Source organism: Pimephales promelas, chromosome 6 (genome assembly GCF_988280905.1).
Source record: "Pimephales promelas chromosome 6, fPimPro1.hap1.1, whole genome shotgun sequence".
In the NCBI taxonomy this organism is placed as follows: Eukaryota; Metazoa; Chordata; class Actinopteri; order Cypriniformes; family Leuciscidae; genus Pimephales; species Pimephales promelas.
Genome location: NC_142774.1, coordinates 11,926,514 through 11,945,996, shown reverse-complemented (window position 1 = coordinate 11,945,996; position 19,483 = coordinate 11,926,514). Strand labels below are relative to the sequence as shown.

The 19,483-nt window shown below is 38.2% G+C and overlaps 1 protein-coding gene across 2 annotated transcripts in view; it reads right to left on the bottom strand.

Annotated features, from left to right (window-relative positions):
* Nucleotides 1-553: 553 nt before the first annotated feature.
* Nucleotides 554-19,483, bottom strand: part of rgs12b (regulator of G protein signaling 12b) — a 44,967-nt gene continuing 26,037 nt past the window's right edge. Inside the window, exons 4-17 of one of the 2 annotated variants that reach the window (XM_039690314.2) lie at nt 15,904-15,925; nt 11,640-11,809; nt 11,187-11,279; nt 9,873-10,016; nt 7,778-7,957; nt 6,609-6,759; nt 6,316-6,410; nt 4,722-4,916; nt 4,395-4,468; nt 4,072-4,198; nt 3,580-3,676; nt 3,361-3,428; nt 2,612-2,708; nt 554-2,316 (exon numbers count right to left, since the gene is read on the bottom strand). In XM_039690314.2, the coding sequence (XP_039546248.2) occupies nt 1,763-2,316; nt 2,612-2,708; nt 3,361-3,428; nt 3,580-3,676; nt 4,072-4,198; nt 4,395-4,468; nt 4,722-4,916; nt 6,316-6,410; nt 6,609-6,759; nt 7,778-7,957; nt 9,873-10,016; nt 11,187-11,279; nt 11,640-11,809; nt 15,904-15,925 (2,067 nt within the window). In that variant the 3' untranslated portion in view covers nt 554-1,762. The remainder of the gene's footprint in view (nt 2,317-2,611; nt 2,709-3,360; nt 3,429-3,579; nt 3,677-4,071; nt 4,199-4,394; nt 4,469-4,721; nt 4,917-6,315; nt 6,411-6,608; nt 6,760-7,777; nt 7,958-9,872; nt 10,017-11,186; nt 11,280-11,639; nt 11,810-15,903; nt 15,926-19,483) is intronic. The other variant, XM_039690328.2, reaches the window with a different exon arrangement.

Sequence of the window (19,483 nt, the reverse complement as noted above, 5' to 3'; positions counted from 1 at the left end):
AATTATTTGAATGAGAAACGTATTACTTATTTGAACACTTGTGATGAAGTCCTGGTGATTTAGCCTCCCCAAATCAGTTCTCCGCGTTCTTGAGGTTTGATTTTATATAACACCACCAAAATATGCCAGAACAACATATTATGTACTATGTACATTATGTACAGTCTGTTACTCAAAGAAGTGTGTATGTGACATCATGAAGACCCTAAACATACTCTACAGAAGTACTTAAACATCAATGCTTAGCCATCAAAGATTCAGAGTCATCAAAATCTTCTGATTACTGTACATACATTCGTACAGTAAATAAAATTGTGGCATTAAACACAATTATGGAGATCAAACTTTCACAGCAAGATTACTTTCAAATGAATGCTCTGCTATGACCTGAAGCATTCAGTGGCAAGTCTGAGAATGTAACATGCACTTGCACTGCTTTTGAATTATACAACAATTTGTGTAGATGAAAGCATTTGTTTATGTACTTGTAGTATGTTTCAGGCCTAAGAGATTGTAAAAAAAACAGTTATTGGAAAGAGATCGGAACAAGAAATAAACAACAAGAGGAAGGGAGAGAGATCTCACCCCTAACATTTATTTAACTCTATTTACAAGTTTGCAGAAATATCAATCTGAGCAGAGATATTGGTCTTCTACAAAAAAGACTGCTACAGAAAACTGAAAATGATTTCAGTGTCAGAAGGAACAGAATGGAGGGCAATTCAACAATGATGGCAACTCAACACGGCAATACATCACACAGCTGTAACAGAAACTATGTACACATTTAGAATTTTATCATTCAGGAAGATATACTTAAATTTCATCTGGGATAAATTAATCCTTTCTTAGGATTATATTACACGATTAAATACGTAACATATGATACCATAGCTTAAAAAAACTTGGAAGTAACGGTGATAAAAAGGAAGTGACCTGCGTAGCTACACATTGTTGAATTGCAGTTCTGTAAGAAAACGATGGAACAAAAGAAAACGAAAATAAGCTCTGAGGTCTCCATTTAAGATTGAAATGTAGAATTGTGAGGTCATGAGGAGTTACTGAAGACTCTTTGTCAATATTTAGATTTCATGGACAGTTTCATGGAAGGCACGCTACTGGTCACCACAGAGGTAAGGCGAGGCCTCTGTCGTCCTAAAACTGATTGTGCTTTTTTGTTTTTATCCATTTGTGCATTCACGTCATTTGAACAACAGATAAATATATTCATGCGTAAACGAGGGTGCTTGACACCTCAAACACTCCACGTCCGGTATGTAGTTTATATTTTGAGTCAAAGAAGAATTATCACATGTTTAGTTTCGTCAGTTATGGCTCCTGTTAAGGCCTTCATGTGATGAGCCACAGGGTAGAGATATGCAGAAGACGAGCAAGATCGCTTCAGTTCACTACTGACCTCAAATAACTCCGACAGGCTAAAATAATTATATTGTTTCCCTCAGAGGAAAAAAAAAAGCCATGGAAGTTAATGATTGTCAAGATTGTGTGTGGCTGGTTGAGTTGAAATACTTTCAGGGAGGAAAATAAACCATTGAATACATTGTAGGTAGAAGTATCTTTTTCGATTCTTCGTTAAAGTGCTTAAAGGGTGTCAAATGTACATGGGAAGGAGGTGGTTTTGCCAGGGTTTGGCACAGGGCTCACGATGAAAAGCACAGCAAATCCACGGCACTTAGAAATCACACACATCTTCAGGAGGGACCAGAAAGAGGTGAGGATAACACATGCAAGAGTTGATTGTTCACACAGGAGAGGTACCTGATCGAGCCCAGCTTTCCTGGTAAGTGCCCTCCCTTAGAAGGTATTGCCGTTCTGGGAAAGCAGGGAAAGGATAGGGGGACTGGCGAAGGAGAGAGCTGTTAGGGCTTGAGATGTCCCCTTCTGCAACAAATGTCAGGTCCGTGCCACTCTCCTCTTCCTCCAGCACCCGGACCCCTCCGGACGAGCCCCCTTTTTGCGAGTGCGGAATCGGCGATAGCGAGGAACTGAATGGTGGTGGATTTCGGTCTGTGGCGTTTCTGAGAGCGCTATTGGGAGGCATTAGGGCTCGTCTGGGCACTTTGCCCTCCACTGTTGAATCTAAGCTCTGCGATTGGTGGCTGGCGCTGAGGGCGGAGCCATTCTCCTTGGATCTGGGCCGGTTCTTGTGGGAGACGGGGGTGGAGCTGAGATTGTTGGCGTCTGGTTCCGTGTCAAGGCGCAAGAAGTCAGGAAGGACAAGGTCGGATTTGTTCAGCAAGCCCCGCTGGTCGTCAGCTCTGTTGCTCTGTGCTTTGGATATGAGCTCGAAGAATTCTGGTCGGACAACACACACACAATTTTAAACAATTTTATTTGTTGAAATCTGACAAGCGACCAACTTTAGACACATTACAGCAAGCGTTAGATAGAAAGCATTCTTGCAAGACCTCGGCAACAGATTACCTGCAGCTGCCAGTTCAAAGTGTGCTTGTGTTAGCATTAGCTAAAGCAGCCAGTGTTGCTACAGAGACTTTGTTAGCATAAGACGTAGTCAGGATCAACATCTGCGCTTAACTAGGTCAAAGAAAAAGAGATTATTCAAGAAAGTGAAAGGGGAATAGTTTTTTACCTTCAGCTTCATCTATATTAAGCTTTTTCTGTTTTTGCTTTTCCACTTGGACTCTGGTTTTCACAGCCGAAGCCTTCCCTGCCGCTTTGTCCTCCCCCTGGGTAGCGACAATGAGAATGGGGCACATTTAGGGTGCGTGGATGAGAACCGCCTCTTCTGCGAGGCTTTCTCTAGGGAACAGGGCTAAGACTACAGGGGCATCGTAGGGGCACTGGGTGGATCTCTAGTAACTACCACTAAAAGGAGTGTACATACTCACTCTACGTGTGCAAGCATACTAAAGTCAATCTCCATACAGCACAGCATCTCACTGCAGAAAAAACCACCACCAGCACAGCATGCCACCACAACACCCAGCATCGGTGAACATCCACGCTTCACTTTCTCTCGTCTTTCCACCACTTCTCTCAACATATCACACAGCTATCAGTAACTATAAATACTAGAGAGTCTGTACAAGGGAGGAACCCTTGAACCAAGGAACTCTCGGCGAACAGAGGCTGCTATCCCCTCACAACGGTGTGGTGTGTTGAAGGAAAGGAAGTGGTAAGAGATGGGTTGCTGTGATTCGAGAAGATGGGTTAGATCATCCAAAATGCCCAGAAATGCACAGAGACACATAGCCTTCAGACCAAAGGAAAGAATAGGGGAGCCAGCCATGCACAGACTCCCCACACACAGGCCAAAAAACACAAAGAAAGAAAGAGAGGAGGAGATTGAAGTGAATGTTCTGGAGATTGAGGTCTTACTGTGGCAGACTGGCTTCGTGTAGACAGGGGTGGGCCATGACTTTTAGATGAGACCAGCTTTTGTTTGTCTGTTTACAGAGGGAGAGTGTTAACTCATTCTGTTCCACAAGCAAACTTTTTTTTTAAAGTATTTACAACTTATTTTCTTTTCTTTGAAATCAAATAATCAAATTGGATGGTGGAAATGATGTCTGTCCTATATGTGTGTGAGCATCTTGCCTTTTCCTTGAACGTGGTCCCCTAATTCCAGAACCACCCTCAGTCCATCTAGATTAGATATAGGAAGCCCAAGATCCAGTGGCTCTTTCTCTCCACTCTGCCCACAAAAGAAGACCAACACATTTAATTAATATCCATTTCATAAAATCACAAAACACATATTTCACATGTTATGTCCAAATTCCTCCATCTCACACTCTAGTCCACTAATTTCATCCTCCATACATATAAAACAAGCTGAACAGGCAACATGATGGAAACATAATTTGCACAGTATTGTGTCACCTGATAACCCTACATGCTTCTTAACACATCATCATCATCATGTTTTTGATGAGAATTCTCTATGATAAATCAGAGATATATCAATTAAAATTTAAATATAAATTGTTTTATGCACAATATTGATAAATGCCCATATAATAACCAACGATACAGCCAATAAACTATATTTTCCACATGTAAATAATAAGCTTATAATGTTTAACTCACTATCCTGGCTACCAGGTCTCCTAAGTTCAGGCCATATTTGGCCACCACCGGTCTCAGCACTTCTGTAACCGGCTTAGTAGGTTTCGCTTTCAGGCCAACAGAACGATTTATAGGCACCAGATCCAATCTGTGAGGGAGAGATCGAGAGAGAGAAGTTAAGGAAAATAACCTTTAATAAACTGAATCCTGATGAATGTTAGATAATGAATGACTTCAGTTAGGTTTGAAATGTTAAAAAAAGAAATGAATACATAAAGACATTGATGAAGGAATGAATGAATAGACAGACAGACAGAGATAAAAACAGATAAACGGGTGTGTACCGGAATAGCGTACGTTTCTCCAGCCGCAGATCTCTGGAGCACAGTGTCATGCAGTCCTGGTCCAACACTAAAGGCTTTACAAGGACAGTACATGCTATTATAGTCTATTACAGCATTGCAGTATCGAATGATGCAGATGCACACACATGCGCACACGCACGCATAAATGCAGCACTCAGCACAAAAACACACATACTGAAACCACCTTGTAACCTTTAAAGGTAGACAAGACAAAATCAAAATATATCACTATAGAACAGTTTTACCACAAAACACAATTAGGACCCTGCATTGGTTATCTGAACTACAGATTAATATGCATGTTACCTTTTCCCCTCCCACTAGGAACAGATCCACAGCAGCCAGATTAATACTGAGCTTCTCGCACAAGCCTAACAGCACCTCTCTGATGGAGACGCCAGGCCTGATGGGTACTGAGCAGCATGAGCCATCCGGAAGGTTAATGTTACAGTGACGCACCATACGCTCGGACAACGACATGGAGTTACGCGACACGTCACCCTGTCAGACAGAAACACAAATGAATGAACAATGCATAAAAATTATATTTGGTCATTTTAACAATACTAATACTAATAAGCATAGACAGAGAATAATAATATAATACTATTATAATATACACTCACATAAAGGATTATTAGGAACACCATAGTAATACTGTGTTGACCCCCTTTCGCCTTCAGAACTACCTTAATTCTACGTGACATTGATTCAACAAGGTGCTGAAAGCCTTTTTTAGAAATGTTGGCCCATATTGATAGGATAGCATCTTGCAGTTGATGGAGATTTGTGGGATGCACATCCAGGGCTGGGCATCCAAAGATGCTCTATTGGGTTGAGATCTGGTGACTGTGGGGGCCATTTTAGTAAAGTGAACTCATTGTCATTGAAACCAATTTGAAATGATTCAAGCCATTCGAGAAATGATTTTGAAATGTTTTGTGACATGGTGCATTTTCCTGCTGGAAGTAGCCATCAGAGGATAGGTACATGTTGGTGGCCATAAAGGGATAGACATGGGCAGAAACAATGCTCAGGTAGGCCATGGCATTTAAACAATGCCTAATTGGCACTAAGGGGCCTAAAGTGTGCCAAGAAAACATCCCCCACACCATCACACCACCACCACCAGCCTGCACAGTGGTAACAAGGCATGATGGATCCATGTTCTCATTCTGTTTACGCCAAATTCTGACTCTACCATCTGAATGTCTCACCAGAAATCGAGACTCATCAGACCAGGCAACATTTTTCCAGTCTTCAACTGTCCAACTTTGGTGAGCTCTTGCAAATTGTAGCCTCTTTTTCCTATTTGTAGTGGAGATGAGTGGTACCCGGTGGGGTCTTCTGCTGTTGTAGCCCATCCGCCTCAAGGTTGTGCGTGTTGCGTCTTCACAAATGCTTTGCTGGATACCTCGTATCCTCGTACCTTGTAACGAGTGGTTATTTCAGTCAAAGTTGCCCTTCTATCAGCTTGAATCAGTCGGCCCATTCTCCTCTGACCTCTAGCACCAACAAGGCATTTTCGCCCACAGGACTGCCGCATACTGGATGTTTTTCCCTTTTCACACCATTCTTTGTAAACCCTAGAAATGGTTGTGCGTGAAAATCCCAGTAACTGAGCAGATTGTGAAATACTCAGACCGGCCGGTCTGGCACCAACAACCATGCCACGCTCAAAATTGCTTGAATCACATTACTTTCCTATTCTGACATTCAGTTTGGAGTTCAGGAGATTGTCTTGACCAGGACCACACCCCTAAATGCATTGAAGCAACTGCCATGTGATTGGTTGATCATTTAATTGCATTAATATAAAATTGGACAGGTGTCCCTAATAATCCTTTAGGTGAGTGTATATAATTGTATAATCAGCTCGAGTCCCATGCATTTGACCCACCTCGTTTTTCCCAGAACCAGAGGTAGCAAGTTCCAAACTGGCACCAGATGACAAAGAGCCCTGTGATTCTCTCCGTCCATTACTATCTGTATAGCCTGTAGTGAAAGACAAATAACATTCATAAATGACAACCCAGAAAAATGCAGGGGAATTGGAGAAACTGGAGGAAATATTAACTGAGAAACAGATAAACAAAAATGCAAAAGTTCATTAGCATCGTAATTGCACTGTAAATGTAATGAAACTAAATAAAGGTATATTTAACAAAAGAGTCACTGATGTCCTCCACTTACTGTAGTCTCCAAGCTCCTTCTTCTTAGCTCCTTTTCCGAAACTTCTATTTCTGGACCAAGAGAAGAAAATGCTTTTCTTTTTATCGCTATGTTCATCTCTGCTGTCTTCATTCAGTGACCTTCCCGATTTACTTTTCTTGTCGTCCTGCACCTTCAAAAAAAGTGGTAAATTATTTTCCATACTCAAAAATAAATGTTACACAAAGATAAAAAAAAAAACACTCTGGTGGCCAAAAAAAAAAAACTTTATTTAAAATAAGAAAAACACTTTACAATAAGGTTTCATTAGTTTAGTGTAGTTAACTGAACTAACAATGAATACTTCTACAGCATTTAATCTTAGTTGCTGTTAATTTCAACATTTGCGTTTGTTAACATAAGTTAATGCACTAACATGAATTAACAATAAACGACTGTATTTGTATTAACTAACATTAACAAAGATTAATGAATACTATAAAAATGTATTACTCAAAATAACTAGTTCATGTTATTAATACATTATCTAATGTTAACAAATGTTACCAAAAACTCTAATCTCACGCTTGAAAAACAACAAGATAATACTCATAAGTGTGAAGCCATTCCCAAATAACTTTTAAGTACAGTTAAAGAAAGCCATTTAAGCCAAATGATGTGAAGCATTTGGTAAATCTTCCTGATAAATTTCATAAATAACATCTACAAACATAATTACATTAAGCTTTGTTGAATCCATGATTCATAAATGTTCATACATACTCACATATGAATGTATTATATGTACATAAACTACTGAAGGCATAACTAAACCTTCCACTGAGAGATAATTGGAGGTTTCGCTATTTGATGTGCTTCACAGATTGTGTGATTATCTTAAAAGGAAGTCAATGTGTCAACTGCAAACAGACCATCATCTTTCTAGGGGCGTACAACAAAATAAACATCATTGAGTGTGTGTGTGTTCATGTTTTTTCAATTCCGGTGGGGAATTCAACCTGAATGCACACTAACTCATGGGGACTCATGTCACCGTAGGGACCACAATTGAGGTTCCCATAAGGAAACTTATTAAATCATACAGAATGAGTTTTTCTGAAAATCTGTGATGGGCAGTTTGTGAAGTATAAAAACCATTACGTCCGCGGAGAGAACACAAAAAGGAAGCGAACCAGACATGTGTGTGTTACCTTTTTAGGTGTAGAGAGGTTAGAGCGGTCAGAGCTTGTGCTATGTTTAGATGTGGGGCTACTGGGGACCTGGTAGGGGTCTGGAAGAGGACGCCCCTCAACCTCAGCAAGCATACATTCTTGATACAGGTAGGACTTCAGGAAGCGTGTGTAACTGTCAAACTTCATCAAGTTGAAGATCTATTGAGTAAAAAAAAGAAGAGGGGCACTGTAAAATCAGCATGCTGAAAATCCATATGGTCAACTAGCATATTTGTTCTAGTCTTGCTGGTTAAGCTGCTTAAGTAAACTGGTGGGGGCACCTGCATTTCATGCTGGGACTGGCATTCTTAACAAAAACAAATGCCGATGTGGGTCTTCTCAGCTTGGATGACATACACTTCCACTCAAAGTAGAGCCCAACCGATAAAGGAGTTTGAAGGCCGATACCGATACAAATATTTTTGGGTTTTAAAATCCGATATTCCGATATATCGGCCGATATTTTTATTTATTTATTATTATTTTTTTCAGAAACGCGCAACAAAACATTAACAGATTTCCCTAACATAGTTATTAACTAAAATAATATGATAAAGCATTTTAAAAAGAAACTTGTTTCTTTTATTGTCACAACAGAACAGAGGAACATCATAATATATTAAAGTTCTGATAAATAAAATAATAATTAGTCCCTACATTGCCTTATAAGCTACCTTATAATTACAATGTCAGCTTGCTTATCCCTTTACCTGCACTTTTTAAATTCTTTCCATCAAGCTACATCAAACCATTTTCAATCATCAGTTGCCCCCTGCCTTCGAAAATCTACTATTTAGCGGTTCTAAATCCATTACAGAACGACAGTCTGCAACGCACACTTGGTGTCGTTGGATTTCACACACGTGTAAAAGAAAAGCTAACTATAAATGTTCACTCCTCGCAAGACTAACTTACATTTTACAACGGACTGTACGGGACTGTAACCACTGATATGCTAGTTATAAATACAGTAATCATTACTTTATTTAGGCAGAAACAGTTCATTGTGGTTTCCAAGCTCATTAATGTTAACGTTAGCGGTCTTCCACTGATGATAGTGGTATTAGCTAGCTTTGTGGTTAGCTAGTCTATGATGAGCCAGAATTTAGCAAGACAACGTCATACTGCAAATTGTAAAACATACATTTTCAATATAACAGGCCAAGGAGAGATGATTGAAGCGTGTTTCGTCCGTTTTTATTTTATTTTTGAAATATTCATTTATCGGCCATTATAACTGCCGATACCGATAGTTTGGAAAATGCCTAATATCGGCCGACCGATATATCGGTCTGGCTCTAATTCAAAGGTGCATTAAATTGATCAAAAGTGACAATAAAAAAATACAAAGATTTAAATAAATGCTGTTCTTTTAATCTACTCATTAAAAAATCCTGAAAAGCAGTATCTGACATTGTACAATGTGGCCAATATAATGTTTCTGTGAGTTACAGAGATCTTGGATAGAGAGGTGACAGCCAGACAGGAGCCTCTAAATGCTGCTACGTGATTCTTTGCCTTCAAAGGCACTTTATAAGGAGATATTCTGCACAAAGGTCGCCCGAGGGTTTCCTCACTGTTATCATGGGGTTGGAGTGTACAGCAGGATGCTACATTCATGTGCTTATGATTCTTATTATTCGACATCTTGCCTGCAGCCCTCAAAGATGGGGATGAAGAAGGAGAAGGAGGGAACACAGTCATTTTAAAAACAGCAATTGTTGGATACTTCTGGGAATTTTTTTATGATGTCATGTGTCATGAACAGTAATTTAAATCATTTGCTGATTGTTCTTCATTAATTGACCTGAAAGATATCAAGTAGACATGTGTAAAAAAAAAAAAAAAAAAAAAACAGGTCAAGGCATGTAAAGAGATTTTCCACAATTTCTAAATCTTCAGGGTGGACCTGACACCCACGTAGCCTGATTTCAACTTTGTGATGTGCAGTACACTGGGAAATTTTTAATCGCTGTTACTACTTTGTATTCTAATGCTTTTTATTCAGATCTCCCCCAGGCTATACCCTCAGGTTTTCAGTAAATATCACAAATTACACTTCCTTTATCCTTACCTGTATCTGCTGCTCTTTAAACATGTCTGGCCTTGGTGCGTTGAGTATGTCATCAGCCAGCTGAGCCTGACTATCAATGTTGACGGGTGTGGTGGCTTTACTCGACAGGAAGCTGTTGTATATCTCTCTAGCCCTCTGGGACAGCTGGAGGCCAAAAGTTATGACAATGTCAGAATCAAACAGCAAATAACAAACCTTTATTTCAACCTGTCCACATTAAGGGTGTATTTAGTATCCTAAATGGACTGCTATGGACATAAAATATCGGAAACACTTTACAATAGGGTTTCATTAGTAAACATGAACTAACCACTATACCGCAATACATTTGTTACGGTATTTATTTATCTTTGTTAATGTTAGTTAATCCAAATACAGCTGTTGGTTATTTGTTCATGTTAGTTCACAGTGCATTAACTCATGTTAACAAACACAACTTTTCATTTTAATAATGTATAAGTAAATGTTGAAATTAACTTTAAGTAAGTGATAATGTACATCCAGCTGGTTGTTATCTCTAATAAACCCCGGACAGGGTGAAGAGGAGGGGCCTTGCATCAGCCTGAAGGGGGTTTAATCTGAGATAACAACCGGCTGGATGCACATTGTCCCGCTGAGTAAATAAGTAGACACGAAATATTAATCTGAGTTGAAATATTTTATTAGGTCTTTAAACACAAAGCTTCCGCGGAGAGAGCGTGGCAAGTTCAAACTAGACTGATATTTAAGAGTTACGATATACAGTCATACCAATTATTACACAGCATTTCACCACATAAATAATTATTGAAAATAAGAGATATTGATTTCAGATTAAACTGTTTTAAAATTGTACCTGTTTGTATCTTACAATCCAACAGTGTACAAAACAATAGTCACAAAATGGCAGCAGCTGCGTTTGTATGAAACAACACGATACTGAAATGGCATAATTAAATAACGCATAACTGTACACAAAATATTGATTTGACTGCGATTTTTACATTTTATTTGCTCACCAAAGGCAAAACTTCCATGAAGAAATACCAGTCCTAGTAAGCGTATAGAGCTGCTGACTTAAGTAACCCGGACAAGCCTGTTATCTGTTTTCAGTGGTTGTAATCTGGGAATAACACACTGCTGGATGGCGCGATTGACCAATCAGAATCAAGTATTCCACAGAGCCGTGTAATAACAAAGATGAATAAATGTTGTAGAAGTATTGTTCATTCTTAGTTCATGTTAACTAATGAAACCTTATTGTAAAGTGTTACCAAAATATCTAATATATGTTTTGAAATATTAAGAAATATTGTAAATATGACGACTTTATACCTGTTTCTTGTCTGTTTCAGGTACATGGCTGAAGTATTCACACGCTTGCCAAAATAAAATATTCTCCTCACTGAACTCTTTCTTCAGAAACTCCTGCAGGATGAAGAGAAAAAGAAATAAGATCAAGTGCAAAACATACGCAAAATGATTTGTGTAAAATGGTTCTTAACATGTTTTATCTTTCATGAAAAACCTTTCAACTACGAAAAACTGTCTTAGTATCTACTCACTGGCTACTTTCTAGGCATTACTTTTTTTTAGAGATAAGGAAAATTATTTTTTTAAAATTAAACTTTACAACTTTTGATAAGAAAGTATCTGAGGACTTCACATTTTCAATTAAAATGCATAAAGCATAACTTGTATCCTCTGACAATATTGCTAGAGGATTCTTTAAAACAGCGCAGCTGCTTTGCAAAAGGATTACATGGACTGATTCGAATTTCGACGTACCGAGAAATATCGGACACCAACAGGATCCTGTAGCAGGCGCTCGAAGCAGACAGCCCATGATGCAACACGCCGTTCAGTGTGGCGTCTATGGCATTGCACGCTAGGTAGGCTGGCATTGCTGTTCAGACTGTTATCACTGCCGCAGCCTTTCAGGTCCACACTGTTCAGCTCTAGGCACAAACAAGGAGATAACAATGTACGTATTATTCACACCAAACACAGAGGCACACTCGTTTTTGTTTAAAGGGATAGTTCACTTTGAAATTAATTTTTGATATGTTTTAGCTTACCTCAAGGGCATCCAAGATGTAGGTGTCTTTGTTTCCACAGTATTTTCAATTTTGATATTTTTAGGTCAAACCGTTTTTGTCTGTCAGTCAAATTAAACATGATTTAACGACTCGTAAATGTAAGTACACACTGATGGCCTAAGACGCGAAACGAGCAGTTTGTGTGCAAAACGAACAGAATTTATTGTTATTACCTCTTGTAATCATAGCCACGTCCAAGTGATGCACAGGCGCTTCGGTCGTGAAAAAAATCAACGTTGTCTGTTGATATATCAAAATCGTCTTCCATTGCAATTTCCATTCACGCGCAAGAGACCACATCCGGCGCTAGCCGGCGCACTTGCGTAGACAGAAGTGCCCTCGCCCTCAAAGTACTTGGACTTGACTGTGGTTACAGGAGGTAAAAACGATATAAATACTGTTCGTTTTCTCACACAAACAGCTCGTTTCGTGTCTTAGGCCATCAATGTGTACTTACATTTAGAAGTCATTAAATCATGTTTAATTTTGACTTCTCTGTGCATACTCTTTGAGGAGGACCCCGTATACCTGCATTATATGACTGACAGACAAGAACGGTTTGAACAAAAAATATCAAACTTGAAAATACTGTGGAAACAAAGACACCTACATCATGGATGCCCTTGAGGTAAGCTAAAACATATCAAAAAATTATTTCAAATTGAACTATCCCTTTATGAAGAAGAAGCTTATAATAACCTGAAGGGTTTTTTACATTTTATTTCACATTTTGCATATGACACTGGTACAATATATTTCTTTCAAAATCCAGAAATCCCCAATGGGACTGCCTGAAAAATGTCAGGGTGTTCTAAACTATGACCATTCTCTTAAAATAGACCTGCGTTTGAAAGTAAACAACAGAAACCGAGCTAGATGTGAGATATTAAACTATATATCACCAGTCCTTTATCTGATTTCTTAAATCACCGGACACTTCTGCTGCTGCTGTTAGATTAAATGCTCTCCTTTTAGTTTCTGGGTGATTCTGATGTGGTCAGTGAGCTCTTGTAATCAAATACTATCGATTAAAGTTACAAAGCACATTCTTCTTTAAAGGCACAGTTTGCTAAAAATTTAAAAAGTCCTTATTTACTCGCCCACATGTTGTTCCGAACACAGATGCTGTCGTTTTATCCGTGGAACTCGAAAAATCAAACAGTTGTCAAGCCGTATAAACGTCATCCATGTGACTTCCATGTCACTATGAACTGTTACTTGTATGCACAAGGATGAGAAATTATGCCTTGAGTGAACTCTTTCTTAAATAATTCTCATAAACACTGAAAGGAACATCAATTAGCATTTAGCAACGTAGTCAACAACAACAACAACAACAAAACTAGTCATACTGTCATAGGCTAAGCAAGACAAAAACTGATTTAGCCCAGATGAAAATAAAAACCTACACTAAAAAACAAGCACTCAGAAGTGCTTAATTTTCAGATGGACTCCCTCTGAAAGAACCTCAACGGACCAAGGGTCACTATCAGCACGACCTCTTACCTGGGTAAAGCTGGTACGAGCCTGTGTGATGCCACTTCACCAGGTATTTCATGCCAATTGGACGCCAATTGGCTTTGACATTCATCACCCCACATTACACACACACACTGCCACGGTGAAGAGTGTGAACGGCCATCAAACTGTCCATAGAGCTAATGTACACGCTGGAAGCTAACTTTATCAGCAACTAGGAACTATCTAAACAACACAGGCACGGTGACGAGCCTACGTGCATGTATAGTGGTAAACAGATAGTAGCCTGCGCACAAAGCTCTGAACGGGCAGATGATAAATTATTGAAAGCAGAGAGAGGAGGGAAACTTAGAAGGTAGAGGTAACAGGAACCTGCAATATTAATGTTGAACCAGCACAGCCAACCGGTAGCACCATAACTGAAGACAAACATGCACACACAAACAGATTTGCATTTGACTGCACTGCATAAAATGTCGCATAAAAAAGCGGTCAATGATAAATAAGAGTGCCTACAATTAAGGGAAGGGTCAACTGTGAAATTACAAATGTAATGACATAAATTATTTACAGCTGTAATTGCATGCTGGTATTTTTTTTAATACAAGTACTACAATTTAAAAACATGTATGTACACAATATGTCCATTGTATCAAATTATAATTTTCAATGTAAGTACTTAAAGCCACTTAATATAAAGTGGGACCTAAAAAAATGTATTAAAATTAACGGCCGTTAAAAAAAATTATAAATTTTTTTTTTTAGGAGTCACACATTTTACAACTGTTGTCTTATCAACAAAAGATCAAATCATTTGATATTATAAGACACTTAACGGACCTTTTCACAGTCATGAGAGACTGCAGAGGTTTCTTTTTTGGGTGGACAACATTTTTTAATATTAATTTGCAGTGATTTTTGTTAGTTTTTTTTCCCCCATTATAATAATAAAAGATGTCAAACTAATTAACATTTTACTTTTCAAGAAATATCTTATTATAATATCTATTCTTTATTAAATATCTAGATATTAAAAACATGTTTATCATCGGAGGTTCATTCAAGTATTTGTATTTATTAATTTCTTTTTGAAAATCTACAGCGTGTCATCGACCATAGATGCAGAAATTAGTCTTGCACACGGAGAGGTCTAGACTGTAAAACTCGCACCGAGGCGTCTACAATAACACAGCTCAAGAAGTCTAAAGACAGCAGAAAAATGAAGTTCCTGAGATTTGCACTTTGATCTCAAGATGGATGGGTGTTACTGACATTTGAAGTGGTCCCTTAACTCACTCTCTCTTCGCTTTCACCAGCAGATTTACGACATCCTGCCATGCTGATAATTGATCCTGGAGCAGTTTCTAAGGGGAAAATCTGGATCTGAACACTGATCCAGCCTGCCTATCCTGGTTAACTACAAGCTGATCTCAATTCAGATCTTCTCACGGTCGTTGGTAGCTTGGTAACAACACAGACATTAAAAATGACACTACAGGATTGTAAATGTAACAGCCCACTGGACTAAATTCCTCACAGTTTTGCATTTATACATTTGTCCCTACGTGCCTTTTGTTATGCATAAGGTTGAAAGATCTATGGCAGCGTTAAGCAAACATTCACAGAAACCCTGGCACATTCACACATGCTAATTGGGACAAGGAAGGGGGATTAGGGAGGTAGTTAGTGCTTATTCACTCCTAGTGCAGTTGGGTTTGAAATGCTGAGATTTAAGCCAAACCAGTAACTCGCTCGGGCATGAAGAATCAAAGACAACACGCTACTTCTGGTACAACCATTGATGGTGTTCCTCATTAATAGTTTTGGATAAAAAGAGGAAGTTGGGCTGAAATTAATGAAACATTAGACATTATACTGTTCTGATACAATACATTTGTGGTGCTTCAAAAGGAAAACCGAGCACAAATAATGTTGGCAACTGATCTCAAAGAGCCAAAGAACTTCAATTACATTGTTTACAAGATAAAATACTTTGTCTGATTTGTCAATATTCATCCAACAAGCACTTTTAGAGCAAAAATCGGGGGGTTGGATGGCAGATAGAACAGAGAACCAATCTTATCAAGAGATCAGGCGACTAAAAGACAGCCAAAATGGTGTTTGCTTTCTCCTTCATTTGGGTAGAGCTCTCTCTGTTTCAAATCTACATATACAAACTACATTAACATTGAAAACACAGCATAGAAAACAACAGTGAGCCTGATACGAGATATCAGAAAAGAGCTGTGAGTAATTGAGAAAATGTGAGTAGTTTAGGAAAAGAGCACAAGATGGTGAAAGTAAAGGATGAAGAATGCATAAGTAATTAGATCCATAAGAGACCAAGATGTTTAGGAGTAAAAAGTAAAAATAAACTGTGATAGAAAAGTGGAATACTGAAAAACAGACAATTGATCAAGAGGATCAGATGTGATTTGAGGTTTTAAATATCGAAACATTGATTGATTACTCACCACCATCGGAGACAGCCGCAGACTGCAAGAGAACACAGAAAGACATGTGTGAGTGACTCTCTTCACCAACACAAGCACACACTGAAGTCTGCAACATAGCAGGGTACTCTGGTGGCATGATACACACACCAGCTCTTCCTGTTTTACTGCTAGGCTAGAGTCTTTCACACACACACACCTCCTCACTCATTCAGAGATAATGAGATGCATCAGGTACATTCCAGACCCCGCCCACTGTGACGCATCATCCCCGCCTAGTTTGATTTGCCTGGGCTTGTCACTTTAGTGGTTTAGTGAGATTAAGCAAGTGACTGAAAGTTTCTTTATATTACAAATATTGAGTCATAGATTTTTTTTGCACAAATAGTCCAAGCAGATTCTTGGTCAACTGCACCAAACCTATATTTCAATAAAACATTGCATTAGGGATTTTGTCACAGTAATGACCCATTTATTGCAAGGTCAAATGATGCATGTTACAGTCATAACAGAGGCATTCAGGCAATACGTGGATGTGTGGGATGGGGGCTAAATGAGTGATTTCCTTTAAATGTAGGCTCAAGGGTCAGTAAGTGATGAAATAGCCAGGGTGTGCTTAAATTGTAGCACTTTATCAACAAATAGCAACTTTACTTATAAAACTGGGAACAAATACTTTGGTTTCGATTTAGAGCCTTTTATTTTATTAGTATACACTATGATTCAAAATTTTGAGGTCAGTGAAAAAAAATTTTTTTGACCAAAATGTACATATTTATTAATCAAGGGTGCATTAAAAAATAATTAAAAGTGACAGTTAAGACATTTCTACTTAAAAACTTCATCAAAGAATCATAAAAAAAAATGTATCACAGTTTCCACAAAAATATTAACCAGCATAAGAAATGTTTCTTGAGCAGAAAATCAGCATTTTAAAATGATTTCTGAAGGATCATGTGACACTGAAGACTGGGGTGATGGCTGCTGAAAATTTACAATATTACTGTTTGTACTGTGTATTTAATTAAACAAATGCAGCCTTGGTGAGCATAAGAGCCTTAAATATTAAAACAACCATAATGTCCTCAAACATTTGAATGGTATATATATAAATAATTTTTAGAATTACAATGAATCTGTGAATATTTTTCTACATCTGTGAAAATGAAGAAAAATCTGCAGAATTATGATGAATGGATGCAAATAAGGCTGATGGTACTAAAACTAGCCTTAAATTTTCCAACTTCACATTTTATTCAAACAACATTGATCCAATAATACTCTTATAAAATGGGCCTAAAAGAATTACCATGTAAATCATCTCAAATAAAACAGCAGTTGATCTCCAAAAGAACTGAATCACGCATTGTTTACTCACTCAGAAGCCTTCTTAAGCTAAATACATATTCCTATGACAAGAAATTAGTTTCCATAATATACAGGCCTAGAAATGGTTATTAAAAGTGATTAAAGGACTGTAAAAGGGGAGTCGGATCATGTGCAATCTAGAAACAGTCGTGGGGAAGAGGAATAAAAAAAAATAACCACATCAGGCAGCTGGTACCAGGATGGATAAACAGAAAGATGGATGGAGTTTCCATTGAACAGTCTATACAAACAAATGTGCTGGAACTACAACATGTCCTTTCCCAACATGACCTTGTAATTAAGCCATAATTGATCCTGGTGTTATTTATTACTGCATTTGCAAAATAAGTGGAGAATGTGGAATACTTTGTATAATGACAGTTTGGCTCAAAAGCTGACTCTGTCCATGGTCAACATGTTGGAGATGACATCAGCACAGCCTGCAACTTCATTATATTGGTTTAGTGACATCAGGGACACATTCTACACTGTCTAACATCAACTATATTACCATCACAGTTGACTGTGCGCTGTAAATCATTGATTGCTGAGCCTTGCTGAAAGCTAGATATCTACAATATAAACACAACCGTGTTAAATGTTTGTGTTCACACTGTACAGTTTACCACATATCCTTCATTTGCATTAGTGTAATATAAACATGGTCACTCCCACACAATGAGGTCCTATATGTCTCATTCAGTAGGACTTCACGAGGCATTTAAAACGGCAAATTTTAAAACATTTTAAAACAAAAACGAAAAAGTAAATAAAAGTACCAAAAATATAGCAATTTAAATAATAATAAAAATAAAGGATTAAAAATCATGTCAGTGGTGTTACTCCCTAACTAGGAGTAACACCACTGACAAAAAAATCAGGGCAGCCAATATTATTTTTTTTTTAACTCTACAATTATTGTGACCTTGAATGAAATGAGACAGGAGATACAACTAATTAAACACAGTAGGTTTAATGCACAATGGATCTGTTTCCCACCACCATGAGTCACTTTTGGAAAGAGCTGCTCTTATTACGAACCTGGTAAAACCAAGTACTAATACATTATTTCAAAACAACATGGGAAACCAGAAAATCAGGCTTTAAGTAAAACAATGGGAAGACAGCTACTGCAGATCAAGATAACGTTGAAATGGTAATTCTTGAACCTGTCTGAATGTAATGCCACAAAGACATTCCAGAGAAAAAAAAGTGCTAAGCATATTGCCTAGATATATTCTTCTCTCTTCTCCCTTCTGCTTCCTCTTCTCATTCCAGTGGGTTCCCTTCATTTTTTGGCAGTGGAGCTGCTTGTAACCACATATTGAAATATAAGTGGCCTTTTCCAAGCCCCCATAATTCAACCTCTACACCCCTCACATTCCTGACTCTTTCTACCCCAAATCTCTTTCAGGCTTATTAATGTAACATAGAAGATTGTGGCTCACAGAAGCTGCTAACAGGGCTGATGGTGCTCATTGTTCACAGTTAATGAGCTTGATGTAAAACAATATCTATAATTTTAGCAGAATATAATCTAGAAAACTATTTAATCACCACATGCCTGGGGCAGGTGTAGTTTTTTCCCATGACTTCCATGTGACGCAAGCATAGATTGTCACTGCGTTAAGAAAGTCAGGAAGAATCTGAGGCCTTTAGAGTGGCCTTTAGACGATTGGAACTACAACAACAACAAAATAATTCAATAAACAAACGTATGAAATGTTCACAATTAATCTATCACATTAATTTCTAGCCTGGATGCCAGCCGAAATTGGCCCCGCCCACAACATTTGAGGTCGGGAAGTGCGATATTTGGAATATTTAAAGATCTTTTTGAATCTTCTTGGAAATATTGATCAAGTTAGGTCCCTACTTGATGCCCAATGTAAAACCTGGGTCTGGTTGAGAACCACTGCAATCTAACAGCTCAGAAAAATAAATGAATTATTTCATATATGAGTTATCAAAGCATCAGGAACATGCAAGTTCAGCCTCATCTTGCTTTTTTTAATCTCAGCATCTCTTCTAGTCTGATGACCCTGGTGTGACTTAATTTGTTTCCTTCTCTTTCCCTCCGCTATGCATTGCACATTTGTGTTTCCTTCTCTTTCCCTCCGCTATGCATTGCACATTTGAAATGCATTTGCGGACTGTGGAGAGATCCATAAATACCTCAGGGTTTACATACTTTCAACTCTATGCAGCTGGATGGCCTGTGATCTCTCTCTCT